We start from the raw sequence: 26667 nt of genomic DNA on the forward strand, positions 1-26667 counted from the left end.
TAATATGACCCGATACCGATGCGCTAGATTTTGCACCGAGTCATTGGCACCAACCGGTGCTTTTGTCCCGTGCCTATAAATAGCCCCCCCTCCCCCCTCCAAGTTGCTATGAACTCACTGTTCATGGTAGCCAAGTGAGGGGAGAGGAGGGGAATTTTTACAATTTTTTTTGAAAGGTTAGTATTTTTTCTCCATAATTTAGAAATTAATTTTTAAGATGTAGTTAGCACTTTATTTAGTTTATACATGTGATCAATATTGTTAGATGTAGTTATTTAGTTTATAGTTGTTATATTAATTATCCTTTCAATTAGTTTATAGTTATATTTAGATGTAGTTATTTAGTTTATAGTTGTTGTATTAATTATTATTTCATTTAGTTTATAGTTATTGTTATATTAATTGATGTACATGTGATAATAATATTTATTTAGATGTAGTTAGCAATTTGGTTAGTTTTGCTATTATTTTATAGATGTGTTATTTTGTATATGTAGTTAGCAAGAGATTTAATTAATTATATTACTATAATGAAATGTACAATTATAATAAGTTAGTGATTTATTAAAGGGAAAAATATGATGTTTCCTCGTTTTGATTATAAGAAGGAATCGGCAATGTTTCTATTCTTTCTCTCTCTCATTCGCGAGAGACAAATACATAAACACATATATAGAGAGACACACAGAGACAGTGATAATGTGAACACTGCCGATTCCTTTTTATAACAAAGTTCAAGGATACGACGGGAAATGTAAATATGTAAAAAAATTTGAAGAGAGTGACAAAAATAATTGTGAGATAGCGTATTTAATTTTAGGTAAAATTGTGTATTATGAATGAATTATTGTGACAATTAATGATGTATATAAATGAATTGTGAACCCAGATGAGGCGGCAATGGATGTACATGGCCGACCGGCTTTCAAAGGAGTTCATGGATGGCGTGCATGAATTCATAGAAGCGGCTGAGAAACACAAGTATGGCAGTTTTGTTCGTTGTCCATGCAAATTCTGTAAGAATGAGAGGGATTACTCACCATCAAGAACCATCCACAGTCACTTGTTCAATAGTGGTTTCATGCCGAACTACTATGTTTGGACCAAGCATGGAGAAAGAGGAATTATGCTGGATAATAATGAAGAAGAAGAGGACAGGATTCCTGACTTTGCAGCCAATTATGGTGACTTTTTTATGACACTGCAATGGGTGAGCCTGAAGAAGATACTGAATGGCACGTTGTAGAAGATGATCTGGGTCAGATGCTGTGTGAAGCTGAGGAAGTTTGCGAAACAGAAAAGGAATCGAGAGATCTGAAGCGTATGTTGGAGGACTACCGAACATTGTTGTACCCAGATTGCAAACAAGGCCACAAAAAGTTGGGTATCACACTGGAATTGTTGCAATGGAAGGCATCAAATGGTTTGTCTGACAAGGGATTCGAGGAGTCGCTGAAACTTATAAAGAGCTTACTCCCTGAGAGTAACACCTTGCCTGAAACAACATACGAGGCAAAAAAAAGTTGTTTGTCCTTTAAGATTAGAAGCACAGAAGATACATGCTTGTCCTAATGACTGCATCCTATATCGTGGTGAATATGAAAATTTGGATTCGTGCCCTGTATGCAATGTGTGTCGGTATAAGATCCCTCGAGATGATCCAGGCGACATTGAGGGGATACGTATTAAGAAGAGGGTGCCTGCCAAGGTGATGTGGTATTTCCATCTAATACCACGTCTGAAATGTTTGTTCATGAACAAAACGAATGCTAAATTGATGCGATGGCACAAAGAAGAACATAAGCAAGACAATATATTGAGACACCCCGTTGATGGGTCGCAGTGGAATATAAGATTTGGCTTAAGTACGGACGGCGTGAATCCTTTTGGTGAGCAGAGCAGTGGCCATAGTACCTGGCTTGTGACACTCTGTATATACAACCTTCCTCTTTGGTTGTGTATGAAGCAGAAGTTCATTATGATGTCGGTGCTTATCCTCGGCCCGAAGCAACCTGGTAACGATATTGATGTGTATCTGAAACCATTGATTGACGATCTTCTATTGTTGAGGAAAGAGGAGGGTGTTGCTATGTGGGATGCGCACGCAGAGGAACATTTTAACCTACGTGCATTTCTTTTCGTAACAACCAACGATTGGCCCACACTAAGCAACCTGTCTAGACAGTCCAATAAGGGTTATAGGGCATGCACCCATTGTTTAGAAGAAACTGACAGCATGTATCTGAAGCACTGTAGGAAGATAGTGTATATGGGTCATCGTCGATTTCTTCCGATCAAGCACCCATTAAGGAGGAGGCATGGTCACTATGGTGGAAAGGCAGATCATCGTACGAAACCTAGGCACCGTTGTGGGAAAATAGTGTTTGAAATGGTGAAAGATGAAAAAGTAGTATTCGGAAAAGGACTTGGCAGCAGATCAGTGCAGAGTGATGACGGACGCGCACCTATGTGGAAGAAGAAGATTATTTTTTGGGATTTACCTATATGATGCACCTAACAAAAAATCTTTGTGTGAACCGTTTAGGCTTTCTTGGTGTCTACGGTAAGCCTTAGGATACACTCGAAGCACGGCAATATCTTCAACGTATGAAACAACGGGCCGCCCTACATTCAGAAAAAGGGATAAATGACGTCATTACCTAGGTCCTGCATGCTACACTCTTAGCAAGGAAGAGAAGCAAAGTATGCTCGATTGTTTGAATAGTATCAAAGTTCCATCAGGCTACTCTTCGAACATAAAGAGGCTACTAAACCTGAAAGAGAAGAAATTCGTACATGTAAAGTCCCATGACTGTCACGTGTTGATGACGCAATTAATTTCAGTTGCACTAAGAGGTATTCTACTAGCTGATGTTCGAGCAACAATCATAAAGCTATGCGCATTTCTCAGTGCAATTTCTCAGAAGGCAATCGATCCATCGAGTCTAATCAGGCTACAAGAGGATTTTGTCCAAAGTTTAGTTAGTTTTCAGATGATATTTCCTCCATCATTCTTCAATATTATGACACATCTTCTAGTTCACTTGATCAAGGAGATTGGTATTCTCGGTCCTGTTTTCCTTCATAATATGTTCCCTTTTGAATGATATTTTGCAGTCCTAAAGAAATACGTTTGTAATCGGGCTCGTCCCGAAGGAAGCATTGCGAAGGTTATGTCACAGAGGAGGTCATTGAGTTTTGTGTTGACTATGTGGATGAACTCTGCCCAATTGAGGTTCCAGTATCATGGCATGAGGGGCGACTGATTGGAAAGGGCACACTTGAAAGAAAATCAGTAAATGCCACCGATCATGCCACGTTGAGCAAAGCACATCTCACAGTTCTGCAACAATCAGCCTTGGTGGCTCCGTACATGGAGGAGCACATGCAAATGATCCGAAGCATGTACCCATCGAAGTCTGAGACATGAATCACAAACCATCATAACGATACGTTCGCCACCTGGTTGTAGAAGGAAGTCATGGCCAACGATGAAATTCATAAGCAGCTAGCTTGGCTAGCCAGGGGTCCGGCATATTCAATCTTTATGTACCAAGGATATGAAATTAATGGATACACATTTTACACAAGAGCCCAAGATAACAAGAGCACCAATCAAAATAGTGGTGTCCATATAGATGCCACAGACTCTAGTGGCCAAACAAACTCATATTTTGGTTACATTGAGGAGATCTGGGAACTCGACTATAGGTCGCTGAAGATCCCTCTATTTCGTTGCCAATGGGTTAAGCTGACAGGAAAATGTGTTGATATCGACGAGTACGGAATGACAACAGTAGACCTAAAAGCGCTTGGCTATCGAGACAAACCATTCATCCTAGCTAAGGATGTCACCCAAGTTTTCTATGTGCAGGACATGTCTAGCAAACTGAAAAAGGACAAGTCTAGAAATAAATCTAGTTTTGTAGGTGCGGGAGATGAGCCAAATTGCCACATAGTTTTGGCAGGCAAAAGAAAAATTGTGGGAGTCGACGATGTCACAGATGAAGAAGAATACAACAAGGTCGAAGACATGACTCCATTTGCTGTGGAGGTTGACACAAGTATTCTTTTAGCCTAGGAAGAGACTCCCTATGCACGTCATGATCACAATGAAGAGACGATTGTAAAGCGAACTATCGTTAATATTCCATTAGTTGAATGATTATCTGTTGTAATATTCTCCGTGAACATGTTCAGATTTATTGGGCAACTAAATGATTTACTAGGCATGTTTCAGATTTATTATTCAATTAACTAATTTATTAGATGATTAAATGATTTATTAGGCAATTAATATATTTATTGGTCAACTAAATGATTTACTAGGCATGTTTCAGATTTATTATTCAATTAACTAATGTAACGAACATGGCACCATTTATGCCATTTCGAGTGATTTTGGTGATCGAATGACAACACAACACTTGGACTAATATGATTATTTAGATGATCATTCTCAGGCTTTTAGGTTCAAGTGATGACAAAGAGAAAGAGAAGATAGGCGTAGCAAGGCCCAAAGGGCCGCCCCTACGGGGGTAGTCGGAAGAACCGACGCCATGATACTTTGGTGCAGAAGGGAATCGAAGCCAAGTCAGCCTATAGGCACCGGTTGAACCGACGGTCCAAGAAAGGGCATCGGTGCAATGGCCGTCCTTTGTACCAGAGACGATGTCAAGTGCCCAGAAGAAGTTTCTTCAGCACCGGTTCAACCGACGGTGCATCGGTGCATACCACCGGTGTAATGACGTCAGCGTCCAGGAAAAGATTCCTTCAGCACCAGTTGAACCGGTGAAGCATCGGTGCAAAGCATCGGTTCAACCGGTGGTCTCTGCGTCAGCTGTCAGGACTTCAACGGCTACTTCGTGTTATGAGTGACCGGATGAACCGACGCTACCCTGCCAAGAGGCATCGGTTCTTCCGGTGATATGCAGATTTTCAGCTAACCGTTGGAGCAACGGCTACAAGACTTGGTGGCCTATATATACGCCTCACCCCGGCCATTTGAAGCTTTGCTGGAGTTGCTGGACATCCCACACACACCCAAGAACATCTCCAAGCCATACAAAAGCATCAAGATCATATCCTTAGCCCTTAGCACACTTTGAGAGTGTTGTGTAAAGGATTAGCTCTTAGTGAGTGAGATTGCAAGGCTTAGAGCCTTTGTGCTGTGGTTCTCTAGTGAACCAAAACAAGAGCTTGGTACGCCGGCACCTTGGAGCGTGAAGCTCGCCGGCAACGTCATCGACCCTCCGACTTGGTGTGGAGCGGCGACGACATCTTTGTGCGGGGGACGTGGAGACCCCCATCCTTTGTGGAGAAGCTCCTTAGTGGAACCCGGGGCCAAGGTGACCATGATTGTGTTCACGGAAGAGACTTGGTGGCCAAGTAGCAATACTCTTAGTGAGTGCTACAACAACGTGGATGTAGGTGTGCCTTTGTGGCTAACCGAACCACGGGATAAACACCCGCGTCAAGAGTTTGCTATCTCCTATCCCGCTCATTAAGCTTCCGCATTTCATACTAGTAATTTGTGAGCCTTTACTTTCATAGAATAGTTTCTTGATAGGAAAGGCTATAGGTTGCTAAACTCTTTTGGGATAGGGGTTTTCTCACTAGAACAACCTAGTTGCACATCTAGATAGCATGTTTTAGTTTAAGTTTTGTGCAAACTAGTTGGAGCTATAGGTCTAAGTTTTTAGAGTGCCTAATTCACCCCCTCCCCCTCTTAGGCTAGAGCACCCGATCACTTTCAACTAATTTATTAGACAATTAAATGATTTACTAGGCAATTATCAGATTTATTACTCAATTAACTAATTTATTAGATGTTTAAATGATTTACTAGGCATGTTTCAGATTTATTACTCAATTAACAAATTTATTAGATGATTAAATGATTTACTAGGCAATTATTAGATTTATTATTCAATTAACTAATTTATTAGATGATTAAATGATTTACTAGGCAATTATCTGATTTATTACTCAACTAACTAATTTATTAGATGTTTAAATGATTTACTAGGCATGTTTCAGATTTATTACTCAATTAACTAATTTATTAGACGACTAAATGATTTACTAGGCCATTATCAGATTTATTACTCAATTAACTAATTTATTAGACATTTAAATGATTTACTAGGCAATTATCATATTTATTACGCAATTAACTGATTTATTAGATGATTAAATGATTTATTAGACATTTAATATATTTATCGGGCAATTAAATGATTTACTAGGCATGTTTCAGATTTATTATTCAATTAACTAATTTATTAGATGATTAAATGATTTACTAGTCAATTGTCAGATTTATTACTCAATTAACTAATTTATTAGACGTTTAAATGATTTACTAGGAAATTATCAAATTTATTACACAATTAACTGATTTATTAGTGAACTATTAAGAAAAAGAAGAATAGAAAAGAAGGCCTAAGGTACCGGTTGATCTCTTCACTTGGTACCAAAGGTACCTTTTCGCAAAAAAAGGTTGCGCGGCAGGAGTCAAACCCTGGCCGCGACATGCAAAGCTACTCTGTGAATTCAAAACAATGGGCGGCAAAAAGTCTAAAGATAACAGATTTGGTAGCCTTAGGTAAGTAGTCTTCAACCGGTACCTTAGGCCTTTTTAGGGCATGTTTGGTTTGCTACCTAAGGCGCCACGCCTAAGGTTAGCATGCTGCCACAGATGTGGCGCGCCTAAGCTGCCTTAATTGAAGTATGTGTCTGGTTCATTACTCCGCCTAACATTAGGCATCTTGTAAAAAAGTGTGGTAGCTGTTTGTTTTGCTACCACACCTAAAGTTAGGTACACATGAGAATGTGTGGTAGCTGTTTGTTTTGCTACCACACATAAAACTAGCCACACAAATAAAAATAGAGAAATTAACATAATAAATTGATGAACATATCAAATAACAGAACCGCAATAGTTATAATCACAATCAATGGACATAACATATCCATATGCCCATATCAAATTGATAATGTCTCCACATCATGTCAATAACAGCCTTAATTGGTTCACATTAGTTACATTATAGCAAAGTATGCATTAACAAAAGTGTGAAGCATCATCTAAGTGCTAAACAAATTGCTGTGAGCAACACCATCTATCTTCATAGCCATCATATATCAGCCTAGAAGAAGTGCAAAAGAATGAGCCTTCATTGACACCATCCATCTTTAGTTAAGTTCTTGGATGAGTCTACAGTGCAAAATAACTCACTTTAGCAAAGTGCAAACAATGCAAATAATAATTGACCAATTGCAACATATATCACCTGGGCACATAAACAAAAGCGGCCAACCACCTATGGGAATTCACAGCCCCGCATCACTAAGAAATTTGAATACCCATGATTGAAATGTCACCTCAGCTGAACTAGATAGAAAACCACGCATACCCTTTTGATCTTTATGTGCTAGAAAGGTTCCTACCATCAACTTTTGATCGGTAGTTAGTGTCATGTTTTCAAGTCTTTGCCACAATATACCATCAGAATTAGGCATAGCAGGTGGAGGTGGCGCTGGCTTCTTGATTTCGTGTTGAAGGGTCACTAAAGTAGTTGCAATTGTATCTCCTATTTTTGACATACGGCTCTTTGGTCTCCCATCTCTCTTAGCATGTTTACCCTCACCTCTTAGACGCTTCATTCCAGAGCCGGATGAGCTATTCTCAGCAACTTGGGATGCAAAGATAGGTTTACCACTTATAGGAGAAGGTAAAGTGTCAGAATCATCACCTAGGTCATCTACTGGCTGAGCATAGTTTGACAGGTCATTGAATATATCATCATCATAATCATTATCTTCATCACCCTGCGTGTCGTTAGCCTGCGTGTCATTCGTGCAAGTAGTTGCATCCATAGCAAGAGAACCATCAGCACTGCTGTTGAGGAATAGTTCTTGCATTTCATTATAGAATTTGATAGGCTTAGCAAGGAGCCTTCTTGCCCTGTCCTGCAGAAAGTAACATGTCGCTTAGTAGTATATATTACACTGAAACAGAAAAATGTTAACAAAAATAGAGTGAAATAATATAGAGAATACCTTTAGCTTAGCCTTCTCTGATTCAGATATAATTACCATAGATCTTGCTGTGTCAAAAGTGTTACCACTCTTGGCTAAGGCAGTTGCAACAAACTTCCAATTTTCCTTGTAATGTCTGAAATGTCTCTCAACTTGTGTAGCAGTTACCCCCATATTGAACTGTCTATTCAATGCCTCTGAACACTTGAAGTGGTGCTGTTTTTTTTTATCTTGAAACCAGCATGTTGCTCCTTTATAAAGTCAATGAACCAACCAAGCATAAATTTGGTTTGATCCTCATCCCATGTGATGGTTCTCTCACGAGTGGAGCCATCACCTTCAGCTTTTTCCTTCCCTTTAGTCATATCTGTACTCAAGAATCAGCATGTAAATATATAGCAAAATTAAAGAACAGGGTCCGAATACAACTGCTTACTTCAGTTAAATAGGTCTCAAGACAGCCACACCATACAAATAAATCATGTCTGAATACAACTATTCAATACAATTAAATAGGTCTAAAGACAGCCACACAATACAAATAAATCATGTTTGAATACAACACAATACAAATAAATCATGTCTGAATACAACACACAATACAAATAAACCATGTCTGAATACAACCATACAATACCATTAAAATACATCAATTTTGATCCCATTCATCCCACATTTGCTGGGCTAGCTGATCACGCATGATTGCCCAAAGCTGATTGTCTCTATTCATGTCAACATGGGAACGATTGCTCCTTGGCAGAGTTGCAAGCCATGTCTCATCATCATAGACATAAATATCAGGACCTTCATCTATTATAAAGTTGTGCAAAGTGCAGCAAGCCAAAACTATCTTCACTTGAGTTTTTAGAGGGAAAAATGGTTGACTTGTTAGTATCTTAAATCTATTTTTGAGTGTGCCAAATGACCGTTCAACAGTTGTCCTAAGGGAGGAGTGACGAATATTGAACAATTCCTTTGGATTTTCTGGCCGTCTAGTACCCCGAAACTCCTTAAGATGATACCGAACTCCTCGATATGGAGGTAATATGCCAGGTCTAGCAGCATAACCAGCATCAGCTAGAAAATAGTGACCTACAATCGGATTTAACTAAAGTTAGCTAATCATTTTGGAAGCCAAAATACTAGATATCTTGTACGACTTGACTCATACCTTCTGGAATTTTTAATCCTGAAGGGCGTGATAATGCATCTTGGAGAACAAAGGAATCATGAGCTGATCCTTCCCATCCAGCCAACACATATGTAAACCTAAGATCAAAGTCCACGGCAGCTAACACATTTTGTGTTGGATAGTGTTTTCTACCTCTAAACCTATCCTGCATATATATAGGAACCCATGCTGGTATATGTGTGCCATCCAATGCTCCTATACATTTCTAAGAAAATGACAAAATTGGTTCTGTTAGTATGTACTACAAACTAATAATAAATATAATAATAGATTCTAACTATATACATATGTTACCTCAAAATATGGGTGAAATCTTCCCGGGCTACTGGATATCTTTGTATGTGTCTCGGTGGTTCTCATGGTAATGATGTCGCGAGACAAGATGCATAGAGCATCTAAAACAGAATTAAAATACCTACTAACCGTCTCCCCGGACCGCAAGAATTCAAAGCCAACTGATCTATTTGTCCACCTATGGCCAACAAATTTCAAGAACATAGCAACCTGCTCTTCAATGGAAACATTGATAGTGTCCTCTAGCAATCCACGGGACCTTAAATGACAACATAACCTATGGAAAACAAATTTACGCATACGCAGCTCGCTAATACAGTTGGCTTCAGTCCCATTATACAAACGATTCAGGCGCCTTTCCCTTTCTAGATCTCTTTGTAACATAGAACCGTATTTGATATGCCTCTTGGCCAATATATTTTCTTGCAGCTTGTACCACAACATACAAACACAGATGGCAATGCAAACAAGCAATCTTCTTCTTCGCAAGTAATGATCGTAATAATAGCAATACTCAAGATATAGCTTTTTTGCACCCATCTATACAGATTGTAAACTAATTAAAATACACACAAAACACAACTTGAATCAGTAGATTGTAAAGTATTTAGGATGCCAGAATATTGATATACCTTGGAGCAGCCCCTAGCGATGTTCGTTTCTGCATGCAAGAAAGAAAAAAGAATGTTAGGTAAAGAAATAGACAAATGAATCTTGACCAAGATCCACGGCATTAGCAAGCTCCTGGCCGCGTAGAACATGGCCGCCTGTGCACACACGCATGCAGCTAGCCGCATGGGGGAAGAATAAGGCAGATCCACGGGACAAGGCATGGACGGACACACATCGAGCAAGCCATGCAGACGGCGCCGACTAGGGACACGGCGGCCACCAAATCCGTAGCAGCTAGGCCCTATCGCGAACGGATCTTGAGCTTTTGCAGCAGGTGCTGCCATGGCCGCCCACAGATCTGCAAGTTGACGGCTGGTGCTCCCATGGCAGCTGGTGCTCCCACGGTGCAGCGGCGCTTGCGTTCTCTATGCGCGAGGAGAAGGGGAGACGCGTACCTTCAACCGGCAGCCGAAAACGGGGTCGGGGACGTCGTTCAGAGCGGAGGTGGGAGGTGGAAGCTCCGGTAATGGAGGTCACAGGCGACGGGAAGGGAAGGAGTGGTGGCGGCTGGAGGAAAATGGGGAGTGTGTGGCGTGCCTTTGGGGTGCGGTGCTCAAATCGACCGCCGCAGGTGCGGCGTGAAAATTGTGTGGCATGTGGATGGAACCGCGCCTAAGAAAGTGTGGCCGCCTAACTTTAGCTGTTCACCAAACGCATGCCTCCGATGCTATGGCGCGCCTAAGGTTAGGCTATGGCGCCTTAGGCAGCGAACCAAACACGCCCTTAGTTTCCCGCCCGTTGGAGACCTAAGGAACCGGGTGTAAACCCAACCGGTACCTTTACGGTGTACCGGTTGGGTTTACAACCGGTACCTTAGGCAGCCTTATGTACCGGGTGATGTTTTCACCCGGTATCAAAGAAGCAAGGTATATAGCCCTGTTTCTTCCTCCTCCCAAACTTCTTCCTCTCCAGTGCCCGATCATCGTCCTCCGCCGCCCCCTCCGCGCCCGGTCATCCACCGCTGCGCCGCCTTGACGCCGCTGTCCTCGACGCCGGCCCCGCCTCGATGCCCCTGCACCCCCGACATCGGCCTACACACCGCCCCGACCTCGAGCGCCCCGGCCTCCTCTACGCCGCGCCAACCTCGAGCGCCTCGGCGCGTCGCCGCCCTTCCCCCCGTGCCACACCTGCCTCGACGCCGCCTCCTCCTCCCCTGCGCGCCACCGCGCCACGCCGCCTCCGCCTCGACACGCGCCGTCTCCCCCTTCTCCGCGCGCCGCCGGGCCACCACCTTCGCCTCAACGCCGTTGCACCGTGGTGCGTTGCCGCCGCCCGCCCCCTGATCGATCGGCCACCGGCGTACCCCGGCCCTTTTTTTTGTTACATTTCTTTTTTAAATAGTGAATTGTGAATTTACTTAGTCAATTCTTTTTAGTTAGTTTTTTATATATTATCTAGAATTTACATTTAGTCGTGCTCTGCAACGAGGTCGAGCCAGTCGAAAGAGTGACGCCGTCCGACCAAAAAACTTGATGGAAGACAGGTCGTCACAGAAGTGGATGCAGAGGGCTGTCCATGTGCTCCAAAGGCTGCTAGCACCAAGTTTGTCGCACAATGTGGGGTTGTTGTTCGGGCGAGAATTCCGATCACCACAAGACTATGGAAATCGAGCAATCCAGAAGAACAACAACACGATGTGCCTCCACACCAGAAGAAAATGCTATGGACAGAACTGAAGGATATGTTCACATTTTCGGAAGGAGTAAGTGAAGAAGTTGTGAAGCAATGTGCCTTGAAGAAGATGGCCCTTGCATTTGCAACATTCAAGAAAAAGTTGTTCTCCAATTACCTCAAGAAGGATAAGGAACCGGACTGGAACGATCTTCCTCAAGTTAAACCTTACTGGGAGGAGTTCCAACAGTACAAGCTATCTGAGGAAGCACAAGTAAAATGTGAACAGGCCAAAAGGAATGCGGGAAACAAAAAGCACAGCCACCACCTTGGGGCAGGTGGGTATAAGAAGGCAGTAAAGAAATGGCAAAAGACGGAGCAAGACCTTATGGATAGAGGCATCCGGCCGGCGACTTGGGACTGGCTGGATAGATCGAAGTGGTGGTTATTTGCTAACGGTGTGACACTCAACCAAACGGATGGAACTTTGGTCATGCCTGGGAATATGGAAGAAGTGGCCCGCGACTTGGTCACAGCAATAGATGAGGCAAAACAAGGAACATTCTAGCCTCAAAGGGAGAATGATGAGCTGACCAGGGCGTTAAAGAATCCCAAACACCCTGGACAAGCCCGCGGCATTGGCGTGGTCCCATGGAAAGTTGCTTGGGCTGGAGAGAGCGCATATAAGACTCATCGAAGGAGCAAGGCTGAATAGGACGAGAAAACCCGTGCTATACAAGAAGAGATGAATAAAAAAGTTGCGTTGCTGGAATCTCAAATGGACGCAAGGGTCAATGAGGCAGTGCAGCAGGCTCTGAGCCAAAGGGCCATTGCTGTCCCGCAGGCGCAGGATGTTGTGATAAGCTTGGCCGATCAGCGACGCAGCAGTTGTACATCCACGGCGGCGCCCGATGTATAAGATGAGCAACCCCAGATTGAGGCACCACCAGTGGAGCAGCAGAGGTACCCAGTGGATGATATCACCATTCCAACAACATGCGAGCTCCATGTGCGAGTAAAGAATATATCCGTTTATGTAGCACACGGGTCTGCCCTACCCATGAATCCTGTTAGTACAATTCATGGAATGCCGATACCCCCTGGCTACGCCTCCGTCACAATTGAGCAGATAGTTGAACCGACCCATATTAATGAGAATCTCGAGCTCGATTTTGTTGGAGGTGATGGAGAGAAGACGTTGGGAGATGTACTACACGGGATTGTTCTATGGCGTAAAGCCGACATCAAACTGATTGCGAACAACAATGCTCCCATGAATCCCCCTCCCTCAGCACCATCCCCGCTCGAAATGCTGATCGCGATCCAATTCCCTCAGCACCGTCTCTGCCTAAGCAGAGGCCCGGTAGTACTCCAACTCCTCCGGCACCAGAAGAAAAAGGAAAGAATAAGACATCATCCCTCCCACTGCCTGGACCCACAAACAAGAAGCAGAAAAGGGTCGAAAAGAAGATAGGCCCTAAGAAGAAATTAGCTTATGAGCTTACCCAAGAGGAAGTTGATGAGGAAGTGGATCGCGAGGTCAAAGAACATTTCAAACCTAAAGTCCCAGAGAAGAGGGTACCGGTAGATCGACAAATAGCAGTCAAGGTCTACTCATGCTTGAACAACCCACCAGGACCGACAAAACTACCCTCGGACTTTGATCGCACGCTGATAAAGGCACAGCAGCAGAGAAAAAAATAAGAAATGTGGAAAGACTGTTCCTCAGCTAGGCTCAGTACATAAGCAACTCGAGCCCCTCGTGGTGGGGAGGCAACCAAATGAACAAGCGGCGGAATTTCTTCGTGAAATAGGATTCACGCTTGATCATGCAGCGGGGACGGCAGATATCCCAATTGCTACAGTTGTTGCTCATCCATTCAAGCTTGGAAAACCTCTTGTCACTGAGGAGGAGGAGATCAAACTAGGCACACATATTTTCAATTTACAGAGATGGTACATGCGCATGTCGAACGAAGAAATGGATATGTTTGGAGTTAAGTATCGCGACCACGATTTCTATCGTGGGGAGGACGACTTCTGGGTCTACTTCGAACTTCTACATCACATATATCATCGACAAGCCCTAGACGTCTCTATCATCACCATTTGAGTTCTATAAGTATCAAAAAAAATTTAGACTGTCATCAACGTAAATAACTCTGTGCACTTCATAATTTGTATTTTATCATTCAGTATGGAGCTTCAAAGATGCCGGAAAGAAGGACGGCATCATTATGTGGGCTTCATGATGCCGTTGTTAATTAACCAGAAAACTCTTAACGACAACTACAAGGAGACATGTCAAAACATGTACCATTCTCTGATGCGCCAACATTACAAATTTTATATAATGATACCCTACAACTATGGGTAAGTCTTGGTCGACTAAAACCTCTTTTATATTCCTAAATAAATGCTAAGTCTAATATGATTGTGCATATATAGCTGCAGATATCATTGGGTTTTGCTCATAATTTGCATGGAGAGCGGCAATCTTACAGTGTTCGACTCCATGAGGCGCCCACAGAATGCAATCCAACACTTCATACACCCATTGAACAGGTAAGTACAATGTGCATATATCGAATTCTTTTCAATTTTATATCAATTATTCAACAACCAAGTAAATTTCATGCACAGGGTGTGGAAACAATTTGTAAAGAAGAACAAAGGAGTCGGTGGAGGGAAGTTGCAATTGGATGTTAGAATGGATTTTCCGGTATGTTGGGTCACGACCAATGTATGTTGGGTCACGACCAATTCTCTAAGTAATATCAATTGTTCTGCATAGGCGTACACAAATATAGAATAACTAATTTATTTCTTTTACAGTGTGCGAGACAACAAAAAGGAACCGATTGGTGTGGGTACTATATATGCGACTACACACATGGTCTAGCAGAATGCAGGAAAGAAACTTCGGAGGAAGCCAGAGTATGTCCATACCGTTCTCAACTACGTTCAATTAATTATACTAACGTGGTGAATTAATATATATCCATCTTTTCAAAAATGATAGATGTCACAAATCTACATGGCTGCTTTCGATGTTGATCAGATTAACGCCGTGTGCGAGCAGCTCGCAGGATTCATTGTGAAGGAGATCCTGGATCTTAGACGCAAGTTCTACCATGACGAACACATCAATAGTGTCCTCTTCAAACTCTTGAGGGATTAGTAACTGTAGTATAAACATGACTTGTATATTTGTAAATAGTTTTAAACGTGATGTCGTGTTGTTTGTATATTTGTATATATATTGTAATTGCTAGCTAACTTAATTAAATGTTTGACTTTGACTTTTAGTTAATTTCGAATATTCTTTGAACTCTAACACGACCGATGGACGTATACGTATAGTATTGTATAGCTCGATCAGGTACGCATAGCAATTCTCAAAGAATAAACAAAACAAATAATATTCTAGACCCGTACCAATAGTCTCGGTTTGCGGGTACCGGTTGGAAAACCGATGCCTATGAGCTTCTTCAACGGATGCTGAAGGCCCGTTTTCCGGTAGTGTTGGCTTTACCAGTTTTATATAAATCGAGATGCTGTAGCGTGAGGCGGTTTTATTAGCCTATGCTAAAATGAATTAGAAGGCGGGTGAAGCCTCATCTCTCAAAGGGCACGGAAGCATAAAGAAAAATCGACGGTTTGTTAAAATCTAATTTACAATCTGCCACGAGTTAGATCATAATCATTGTGGCAAAACCTGTTATGAAAATTTGGTGAACCTTCTCCTTCTCCTTGTCGACAGGTGCCCCGAGGGCTTCAAATACCTAATACGAGATTGCCTTGGCGATCTTGATGGCCAAAGTTGTCGTTTGCATTACCATCGGTAGACTCGACGGTAACGAACCAAGGATTTGCTCATCAACATTTGCCCACGTGCAAACTTGAACATGTCCCACGAACTTGGTCTACTGCGTGTACGTCGTGTGAAGCAGGCATCGGCATCGAGCGTGGAACATTATTGTTTAGGAATCACGTAATTTTCTATGATTGAAATCTGTGTGTTTATTAATATTTTCCAACAGTTATCATGGCTGCACCTTTGTTTTGGTCCAGAATGTACTTACATAACTCTTATCTTTCTAGCAAAACTTTCTCTTGATTCAAATGGCGGCCCATTCTACACAACAAAACAATAACAGGGCTCTTGTTTATGGGCCAATTTTTATAGGCCGTTTTTTTGTGCATATTGCACAAAAATGGAGAGGAACGAGCCAGATAGAAACAAGAGGCCCAATATGCACAAAAAAAAACGTAGGCAGGCTAGCTACCGTTGGCCCAGATGCCTAGGCACCAGGTGCGCATAGCTGAAGGTGGTTTTATACTTTTATGCAAAACCCAATTTTAATTTTCTCTTATAATTTGAATTTTTTTTCCTAAAGCTTAGTTTTTTGAAATGGTTTCTTGGTGCTTTGAAATGTACATTTTCCAAAACTATGACGTGCGAGAAGATGTTTAAGGACCTAGAGTCATTCCTTGTCACGAGTTTTCAAAATCATGTTTTTGGTTTTTCCCCTTTTCTCAAGTTTCCTAAAAATCTTCAAAATTTATTAGAATCATGAGATGATTCTTTTTCGGAAAAGGGACTTGGCTATCCGTATTTTGTAGAAGTGTGATGAATTGTAGTAGATGATTTGAGGTGATGCCATGGGTTCTGTTTTCTGAAGATTGCCCTGTGACAAGAAATGACTGAACTCTGTCTCTGGTCTTCAGTACAAGCAACAAACTAACGTGAGCAATTCCAATTATTTTGAATAGATTAATAGTCTTTACATGCCATCGGTAACCTGATTTCTTCTCGAAACTGATTGCACATTAACTGAATCACTCACTGATCATAGGACACATTTTCTCGCATACAACCTAAACCATGCACACCAACCTTGAATTATTCCTAGACATTGCAGACTTGCAGTCCTTGTCGCTGGCATCAGATTCATGTTCATTTTTTAAGGAACTTCTTGAACCAATGTGCAGAATTCTTAGGATATCGCTTCAGTCCATCATTGTAGTCCACAAAGTTTATCCCGAAGCGAAGCGTGTACCCGCTTGCCCACTCAAAATCATCAAGAAGCGACCACGCAAAGTATCCTTTCACATTTGCTCCATCCCTGTGAAGGAAAATGCAATATTATTGACAACGGGAAATCTAAGGTAAATTCACAGTCTTGAGCTCGGAAGCTCATACCTTAGAGCACTTAGTAGGGAAAGAAGGTGGTCGTGGTAGTACTGTATCCTTGTGTCATCCTTCAGAGCTTCCTGGAGTGTTAGGCTACTATTGTTGATTTCAGGCACACCTAAACCACCAGAACAACACTTTCAGCCCAGCTCTCTAGTTCTTTGGCATCTACCAATGGAAAATATTTCCTTTTTCTGAATAGCTAGTAAGGATGACACTGAATCGAGATATTAATCTACTTCGATCTGCGCTCGGTTGCAAAATTGGGAGATGTTAAACTCTGACACTGAATTGCAAATTAGACACCTTATCTATTAGAACTTACCATTCTCAGTGATATAAATGGTGGGATTGCCATATTTCTCCTTAACATAAAGCAGCAGCTCATATAATCCTTTTGGGTAGATATAGAAGGTGAAGTACCAAGTTGAAGCAGACTGCATGCATACATTACATTTCTGGAACTGAATCATTGCACATAAAAAGTGGAGGAAAATTTTACAATTTTATTTTTATGTAAATAAATGCAACTTACCGTAGGACCAATGGGAACACCATTTCGAGCACCTAACATACATAAGTTTTGTTAGGTCATCACATATTTGCTGATCACATTCTACTATACTTGTATTTCAAAAGTGTAAGTGAAGCTGATATATAATGCATGTTTGTCTGAAATGCTACACCATTCTTGAACAAGTAAATAGTTTTGGCCCCCAGATTTTACCATGTATGGTATGGTGTACATAATTCTGGGGTTGCAGACATAATATTGATCCCTGCTTAAATATGAATACTATCGATCATTAACTAGACAGGTAAACGAAGGTCACGGATATATTTATCCTTGACTTAATGTGACTCACCAGTAAGGTTTGCTCGCGGATCAGTGTTATAGCTGTAATTGAGGCTGTTTGATGGAGGAACGTTTTCCGCAAAGTATGCAGTGTAGTAGTTGAGTCCAATGAAATCAAATGCACCCTTGACCAATTCAGATTGTTCTTTGCTGAACTTTGGCAGGCGATTACCAGCTAATTTTCTCATGGTTAAAGGATACTCTCCTTTAATGAGAGGGTGCATAAACCTTGAAGGGCATTCATACACAGTAAGACTAGCATACTTTTAATAACTCGAGAATGAGATTATTTGTGTGTGTCGCGGAGACTGGAGAGCTCACCATCCAAGCATGAAGTCCATAGAACGTCTTGCTGCAGCTTTGTCAGATTTTGAATTGGACATAGGAACGAACCAGTGTGACATTAAAGTTATTCCAATCTTTCCCATCTGCAAGGCCTGCATTTGATATAAATTATATCATCCAAGTGTTAATGCCTAAACACAGTTAAAACTTCTAAATACAATATAATAGCTCGATTCAGTTGTCTTTGGTTAATTAATGTGTCCACTAAGGGCTAAATTTACCAATCTTTACGGAACACAATCACACAAATATAATAGTCTGATTTATTTAGTAACCCACAATCAATCCTGATTTTATATTTTCTGAAAAATGCAATTTAGTTGGTAAACTAACTTTATGCATTTCCTGTCTGCATATATCTGAAATGCTTTACCTTACAAATCTTAAATCAACACTTGGGTATAAAACTAAAATCTGCATATGTCTCAATCATACATTTTATTTATGCACGGATGAATAGAACCTTCATAAATGATTAAAGGACTCTTCCGTCACCTGATATTTCTCTTTGTACAATCTAACGGTTTCTCCATGAGCTAGTAGTTGATGATGGCACGCGGTGTAAGGCTCTGTGCCTGAATCCCCAACACTGCAGTTTCCCTGCTCCCAGGATGAACAGCGGCCTGGTGCAAACACGCCGGATGCATAACCTGATTGGCAAAAGGAAAACGGCTCGTTGAATGTGATCCAGTGTTTCACTCGATCTCCAAACTCCCTGAAGCATACTTCAGCATAACTCTTGTAGTCATCACTGCACCAGTGTCAGTTTTTGTTGAGTATCTTCAGTGGCGAGGAAGAAATCGATATAATCATGATCATTACTCCAACAGCATAATAACCTCATAACAGACAAACTAAGCGAATTTATTACTACTTTTTTGCATAGCAATACATCCTAGTGTTAAAGCATGATGGCGAACAAGAGCAACCGAGTATGTATTTGACCATTATACATTTATAGGATGAAATTACTACAATATTTCTGATAGCCAATTTAAATATTTCGAAAAACATTCAAAAGCATATGATGTCTAAATTGATAGTCTTTTGTGACTAGAGGGAGTACTAAAAAAGTCCATCTTAAATTTTACGAAATTTGAGAAGTTAAAAAAGTCCTGTCATACTTAACTATTGGTCGTTAAGGCTTAGTTCATAGAATAATATAGTAATGAACGTCACTTCTGAGGAAAAATTAGGAGTAAACTAAATGTCGTTGACTTACATTATATTATGATTTAGAAACCCTTTGTATTTGTCTTCTAGTGACTGAGGTGAGTCCCAATGGAAAATAGTAACAAATGGCTGCAACCCTGCAAACAAATAAGTATTCGGCAATTTGATAATAATTCCCCTTTGAGGTGAGTCATCAGGCATTTTTGGTTTAGCATTCTGCAGTTGTTTGGTTTGCAGACTGTTGCTCCACAGCTGGATAACCAAGATTTTATGGAGTGTTGGGCTGGGGCAAGCAACAGGTATTCTGGTCAAGTTAGAAAAGGAGTTACTCCATCATTATTCTCGGATCTTGGTTAGTTTGGAAGCACCGCAACTTCTGTGTTTTTGATGGAGGATCCCCTGATCTGTCCCGTGTCATTTTTGCTTTTAGAGAAGCAGCTCAACAGTGATCTGTAGCAGCGGGCCAAGGAGTTTCCTATCTCCGTGCCTCCTACTTCCTAGTTGTTCTGGTCTAGTGCTCTGGTCCTACTCTTTTCTCTTTTTTTTAGAAAGACAACTTGAGTGTGTTCTTAAGGGTGTCTTACAGACCCTTTAACCCTGTAACTTTTTTCTATTTTGGGGGCTCTTTACCCCCTTTTCTTCTTGATAAATTGATGCACAGCTCTCCTGCGCGTTCGAGAAAAAGATAATAATTCCCCTTGAACAATGATGAACATGTAGTACTCCATTCGTCTTTGAAACTGTTGTGAAATAGAAGAATTGATGCAGTGTACTGAAGATTCAAAACATGCACATACCTTTGGACAAGAGCTCATTAATCAAATTGTTGTAATAATTAACTCCTTCCCTGTTGACTCCACCGCTCAGACTTCCATCTGTCACTCAATCAGATATTAGCAGAGTATTTGTTAAAGGATCTGCCTCATCCTATAAACATTTGAATGTATGAGGTTATGAAATAGTTAACATATCTTTAACATCATATAGCTTATAATGAGATGATTCTGCTAATTTTGGTAGAATGACCATTCATATTGTTATCCAGTAATCAAGGATGAAAATTCTCGACTTGATAATAAACAAAAGGTGAACAGAGCTTTTGCATCTGCTAGCCGTTAGAGAGTACATTGTTGTATCCCTTCTGAAGATACTTCACCTACATGGAAGAATTCTTGTCCATGAGATAGAGAACCTATACGCATCCATTCCAATATCCTTCATGATGTTCACATCTTCCTGCAATTTTTGGCCATTCCTTTTCATTAGTAACAATCAAATTTATTTATTTATTAGCTCGATACTTAAAAGAATTGTAAGCATATGCATAAGTTATGCCATTGCTCAAAGCTTCTTCAGAAGTATCACAGCTAACAACAGGGACAAAATTGCTATACCTTGTAACGATGGTATTGGTCGTCTGCCACATCCCCATTGCTTCCGTCGATAATTTTTTCTGACAAAACCAGAAAGTGCGTTAATAAATAAAAGTCAAGTCAAAATGCTCTTTCATTCTTGTCATTAAATTAGATCTTGCAAGCAAGTTATGTCTGGTGTTATTACGTAAATTATGCTTTACTGAAGGCCTTTCGCAGTAACTAATCTGAGAAAACAGAAGTGAGCAGTTAGTGGCTGCTTGACTTCTGACTAGGAGTAAAAGGGCTATTATCAACACCAACTTGAGTAGAAAGAACAGGCATCTTCCTCAAGTCACAATGGTGCCCGTGGGATCACCACAAGACCCATATGAGAAACAGAGGTCGGTCTCAATAATTGTCAGTGTGAGATGCGTGCAGTGCAGTCGATCTAGATGTACATGCCTGGGTATTTGTGAGTGAATGTGTCCCAGATGCTTGGTCCTCTGCCTCCTTCCATCGCTGCACCCTCATACTGCAAGTGTGCCCACCCAATTCACAAGATCAGGCGAAAAACCAAACTCAGCATCACACCATGACACCATTCTGGTTACGGTGAACTGAGCATGAAGGAAGTACCTGATAGGCTGATGAGGCCGTCCCGAAGACGAACCCATGAGGGAAGCTCCTCCTGTTTATCGACGGTTGCCTGGCACCATCGTAGGAACCAGAAGCGACAGCCAGGAGGAGGAACGGGAGAAGAAGACGACCATGCACCACTGCTGCTTCTGCAGCCATGCTGAAGGACACTGTCAGCTTGATAGCTGGCTTCCCTGATGGACCAGAGATGTATATATACCATGCCCATCTCCAGATAAGGGCATTGGGTCGTGCTGTATTAATTATTTGGAGAGCATGCATCGGCATCTTCAATTCGATTCTCAGAGGAAAAACATAGAATATACAGTTCTGTTACAGATAGCTCCGGTGCCCTCGTGCTTGCGGGGAAAAAAAGCATATATCGATTTCTGTCAAAAGATTCGATAGCTAATTAATTACCTAGGATGTGCATTCCAACGGCTATAATAGAACATATCGGTAAGAAAGCAAGGTCGGTGATTTTTCTTTGCTGTGTCATGCAGCCATGGTCAGGCTGCAATAACAGGTTTCACCGTTCTTGGATCTCTACATGATTCTGACAGAGAAACAAATCAGATTGGCTTTTTGTTTCCATTGAGTTGTTACATCTTTTAGAACATTCAGGCTAAATGCAGAGCTACTGCTAGGACAATCTGCCACAAATTGCTACTCTATTTTTTTACAGGAAATATTCGTTACGTTGGACAAGGCTTTAAAGAACAATTTTCCATTTTTTGAAACAAAAAAGAAAATATTCAAATTCGAATCTAGTGACAACAAGTCTGTATCAAAGTTCTGTTACAATGATTGTAAAGTACAAATGGGTACTTTTGTCTTGAAACTTTTTCTAGCCGTTGATCTATGAAGGTATTTATAAAAATTAAACTAAATTAATATTTGGTCCCATTCTTTTTGGTACTTGGTCCCACATTTTAGTAAGAGGGAGCAAGAGAGAGTAGTTGATAGAGCAGTGAGGCCAAAAATAGAGGCATGTGTGCTTCAGGTAATGCTAATGGGTGAAAGTACTAAACTTTAGCACTAGTGTATTCAAATAGGATGGGCTAAAGTTTAGTCAAGACTTAAAAACTTCAGCAAAATTATGATTGCTAAAATGCTAATAGGTGCTAAAAGTTTAGCATTCAATTTTAACCCCTCCCAACAGGCCCTAAGTCAATGATCGAATCAATTTTATATATTAATCAGAGTCTGAGAGTCCGGTCCCAAAATATACCTTGTAATGCGTACCGCCCCATTTGAATTTTGAAGACACAACTATATTTTGGGACCCAGTTCTCTGACTTTGATTAACTTATAATCTACGAAATGCACTCCATCTAATCTTATGGTGCATTTATAAAAAAATAACTAAAGTCTATTCTGTTGTTAGGAAGCCGATGTCTTTGTCGGTAGCTAGTAGCTAAAGCAATTTTATTTGAACTTGTTGCGCTTAAACATATTTACTAGTAGTCAAACAAGTGATAATTATCCACGATATAAATGAGGTCAAGGAATGCAAATTGCTCATGATAATATAGTTTACTTCTACCCAAATATATTGTGATGGCCCTGATCGGGGAGCCGTATGCAGAACGAGGGGATTAGAGAGAGGGAGAGAGACTAGTGTTAGACTTCGGGATCTTCTAGGAGTAGATTAAGCCGGGGTACTTTTCTTTTCAATGGATAAAACATGGTTCTTCTCGAGGTTGATCGCGAGAGAGTAGAGAGGGCGAGAGCAGAGAGACACTGACCGTTGGCTGTGGAAGTAGAGGATGAAGCTCGTCGGTGTAGATGAAGACTGTTGGTGCAGTGCAGTGCAGTGGCGACCGCCGGTGAGGCGCAGTGATGTCCGAGCGGCAGGTTTCCTGTCGCTTCCGGCACTCCCTCGATCGGTAGGGTCGCGGAGGTGGGCGAGTGGGCACGATTCTGTCTCCATGTTTGTGCCTCTGTGGCCCCCACTTCCTCTATATAGTGCCGACCCAGTTGGGTTGGGCTCCCCCACCAGGGAGCCGAGTCAAGGACCGACTCGATCGTTGGACCGAGTCGGTGGAGATAAATACTAACATTCTCCCCCTTGATCTCACCTGTGTACTTTAAACTACTCAACTTGAACTTGACTCTTTACTTTCTCTTTACTTGCTTTGCTCTTGGTCCTCATCTCATTGCAGATCAATACGTAGGGCATGTCTCGTCATGACAGTTATCAGTTACCGTCAGATTAATAGCCACAATGCACCTTTCTATATTGAAAACAAGATCTTAACATTTATTTGGGCCCTTAATAATCCAGAAATCATAGGCCTCTCGTAAAACTCTTGTCGACTTGGGTGGTAGACCTTTGGTAAGCGGATCCACAAGCACTTGCTCGGTACTTATACATGCGATCATATGATTCTGGATTTTCTCCTTTGCAACATATAACTCACTGTCAATATGTTTGACAGCACACTTGACATATTGCCATAGAAGAGAAGACATTTGAATGGTGTATTGCTGTTATGTACCAATATCAATTCCAGGTAAAGGTTTCTTCAACTATTTTGCCTGTCTTGTAGCCTCATATCATAAAAACTTTGGGTATACATGACCCACGATATCACAACTATTTTGCTTTAGAGTTTTTCCACAATAAAACTCCAAGCGCGAGTATTAGCTACTACTGTGGGCTTCACTAAATATCTCGCCAAAACTCAGTTCTTTTTACTCACAATTTTTTGAGAGTACGCATTTCTTTCTTACTTAGCATGAGGCTTACAATACTTTGGAAGAATGCAAAATTATTCTCTAACTCCATTCCAGTGACATATTGCTGGACTAGACTTCTACCAAAATATCTCGGATACTTGAGCTATGTCAGGGTAGATTCTTTCTTGAGCACTGATTTTGCTTCCAACAGCTAAAGCACATGGAACTCTTTTCTTTCGATCGATCTCATATTGGTTTCTAGAATACTAAAGATTCCAAAACTATTATCCTTGACAATAGGACAGGCATAGGGTGACTCGCATGCATAGTATATTTCTTTAGAACTCTTTTCTTAATATACTCTCTGCGATAGTCCTAATACCCCCTTTTCTTTTATCCCAGAGAATTTCCATTTCTAGAGCGAATGGGTCTTCGCCAAGATTATTCTTATCAAAACTAGAGGTCATAATAACCTTCTTCTTTCAACTTTGGGGGAAAGATATTTTCCATCTTTGAACTTTGCATATTTGCAATTTGTCATCTTGACGTTTACTTGAAACCCAAAACTTTTCTTTATTCTCATAAAACTTTAGATACCATTGTTCTATAATCTGATTTCATCCGGTGGTGTTCCAATGTTCTTTTCTTTCCACAACAAAAAAACATTTTGCTATGTCATGTATATACATTCTCGTACAAATCTCCGTTGGGAGATATTACTCCAACATCCATCTGATGCAATTCTAAAAGTAGTATGCCACCAATATTATTATGATTCTAAAAGAATCCTTTCATGAGACTGTATAATATGTCTCACTATAGCTTATCCTTTTCTTTGCATGAAGCCTTTTGCCACAAGTCGCACTTAGCGACTTTCCATATTCCCTCTAGAGTCATATTTTAACCTTATAGACCCATTATAGCCCACTGTCTTGGCTCCGTTAGGAATTTATTCTATGTTCCAAAACAAGTTTGGAACTTCTAGGTCTCGTGACATCTTTCATGGCTTCTTGCCGCTTCAATGAATGAGTGCCTCTCATGGCTTCTCCAAATGAGGTGGAATTACCTTCATTTGTACTTCTTCACTTATGTGCATTTCTTATTCTTCAACAATAGATAGCTAGACATATTGTTTTCTATCTAGGGTTGTTGTTGCTCTGCTTTACCAAAAAGCAATTGATACTACAGAGTCCTGAGTAACAAGAGCTAGCTTGACTTTATTTTCTTTTGAAGAGTTAACTATGGGTGTTGAACTACCTCAATATCTATCGTCACCTCAACTTCTACCATTCATACAATACCAAAACATATATTGAGACAATTATTGTGCTTGAATCATATGAGTGAACATACAGTCCCACTTCACTTCAAGCCTTAGTTCTCACATACTTTACTCCCCTAAATTATCCCATCTATTGTAAAGACGGAATATCTTGGAGCTTTTGTTTGGGTTTAGTCTTTACAAGCCTCTTAGGGTGCTTTAAGCACCACCTTTTCTTTTTGGTTGCTTTGAGGCTCAACTATCTTTTCTTCCTATTTGGAGCTGAAAAACTCTAAAAATTTCGCTTATTTTTATGGTTGTGGTATCAGTGTTATGACCATTGTACTCTCTTTTCGGTTATAATCTTCTTTAATAGATCATTCTTGTTTTAAAATGCATCATATTTAACTTTGGGAATTTCTTTCTAATAAATTTTAATCTTAGTTATCTTTCTAATCTTTCTCCCCCTCAAAATATGGGACAAACTTTGCTACCATAATTTCGAAACTATTTTTAACACATGTGAACAAGGAGTCTTTTATTACTTTGTTTATTCACATGCATGATCAAGTCATGCAAAACAATGGGAGTACCATTTCCTCATTCTATTTCAAGAGCTTATATTATCAGAGTTCTTCATAATGTTACACTTTTAAGAACTCATCAGAATTCTTCATATTGCTATACTTTTGCAAGTCATGCTAGCAATCTTGACTTCGTATATAACTTTTTTTGTCCTTCGACTCTTTCTATGTCACTGTCCAACATGCCACTATAGTAGTGCATGAGAATTGCTGGGATAGCTTAAAAGCTCCTCCAGACTTCTTCACTTTTATGTGATACTCAAGTAGCATATGAGTCATCACAAAAACTTCTCCTGCCATGCAAGATATGAATGGCACAAGTGCCAAAAACTTTTCCAACATGTGGTGTAAAATTTTAAATGCATTGGTAACAACCAATACATTTAATTTTAGAAATAAATCCAAAAGAAAAAAAATTGCTAACACAGATGTTTAATTCAACATTGGTCAAATTGAACATGCCTCCGATTCATTTCAACCATTATCTTTACTGTTGAAGGACAAAAAAGCCATTTTACATTGATAAAACTTTAGTCATAATGACTAAAACATGCACATATACTTTCTTGTATGATTAAATCTTCTCGTTGGTTCTAATTTAATCGGAAAATTTAACAAATTACAATATCATGAAAACTTTAGTGAGAGAAAAACCAAAAACTTTTTGAAACAGTTGCGTCTCTTTTCCATATCAACCAAAATGGTCAGAATGACGCAAGCATTTTTCTTTCTTAACCTCAACAATGCAGCTGCGTAAGCTCAAAAC

At 40.6% G+C, this 26667-nt stretch overlaps 1 protein-coding gene and 1 pseudogene across 1 annotated transcript; both read right to left on the minus strand.

Moving 5' to 3' along the window:
- Positions 1-7335: 7335 nt before the first annotated feature.
- On the minus strand, positions 7336-10195 carry LOC120701507 (annotated as a pseudogene).
- Positions 10196-16554: 6359 nt separating this feature from the next.
- LOC120699421 (beta-glucosidase 12-like) lies at positions 16555-22084 on the minus strand. Its single transcript, XM_039983409.1, has 13 exons — positions 21375-22084; positions 21201-21270; positions 20778-20836; positions 20544-20619; positions 20181-20258; positions 19433-19520; positions 18706-18961; positions 18187-18302; positions 17876-18093; positions 17545-17576; positions 17335-17446; positions 17019-17127; positions 16555-16941 (listed from the first exon to the last, which is right to left on the minus strand). The coding sequence occupies exons 1-13, from the start codon at positions 21660-21662 to the stop codon at positions 16773-16775; spliced, it is 1671 nt and encodes a 556-aa protein (XP_039839343.1). The 5' UTR covers positions 21663-22084; the 3' UTR covers positions 16555-16772.
- Between the last annotated feature and the right edge of the window lie 4583 nt (positions 22085-26667).

This window comes from Panicum virgatum, chromosome 3K, assembly GCF_016808335.1.
Source record: "Panicum virgatum strain AP13 chromosome 3K, P.virgatum_v5, whole genome shotgun sequence".
NCBI classification, from domain to species: domain Eukaryota; kingdom Viridiplantae; phylum Streptophyta; class Magnoliopsida; order Poales; family Poaceae; genus Panicum; species Panicum virgatum.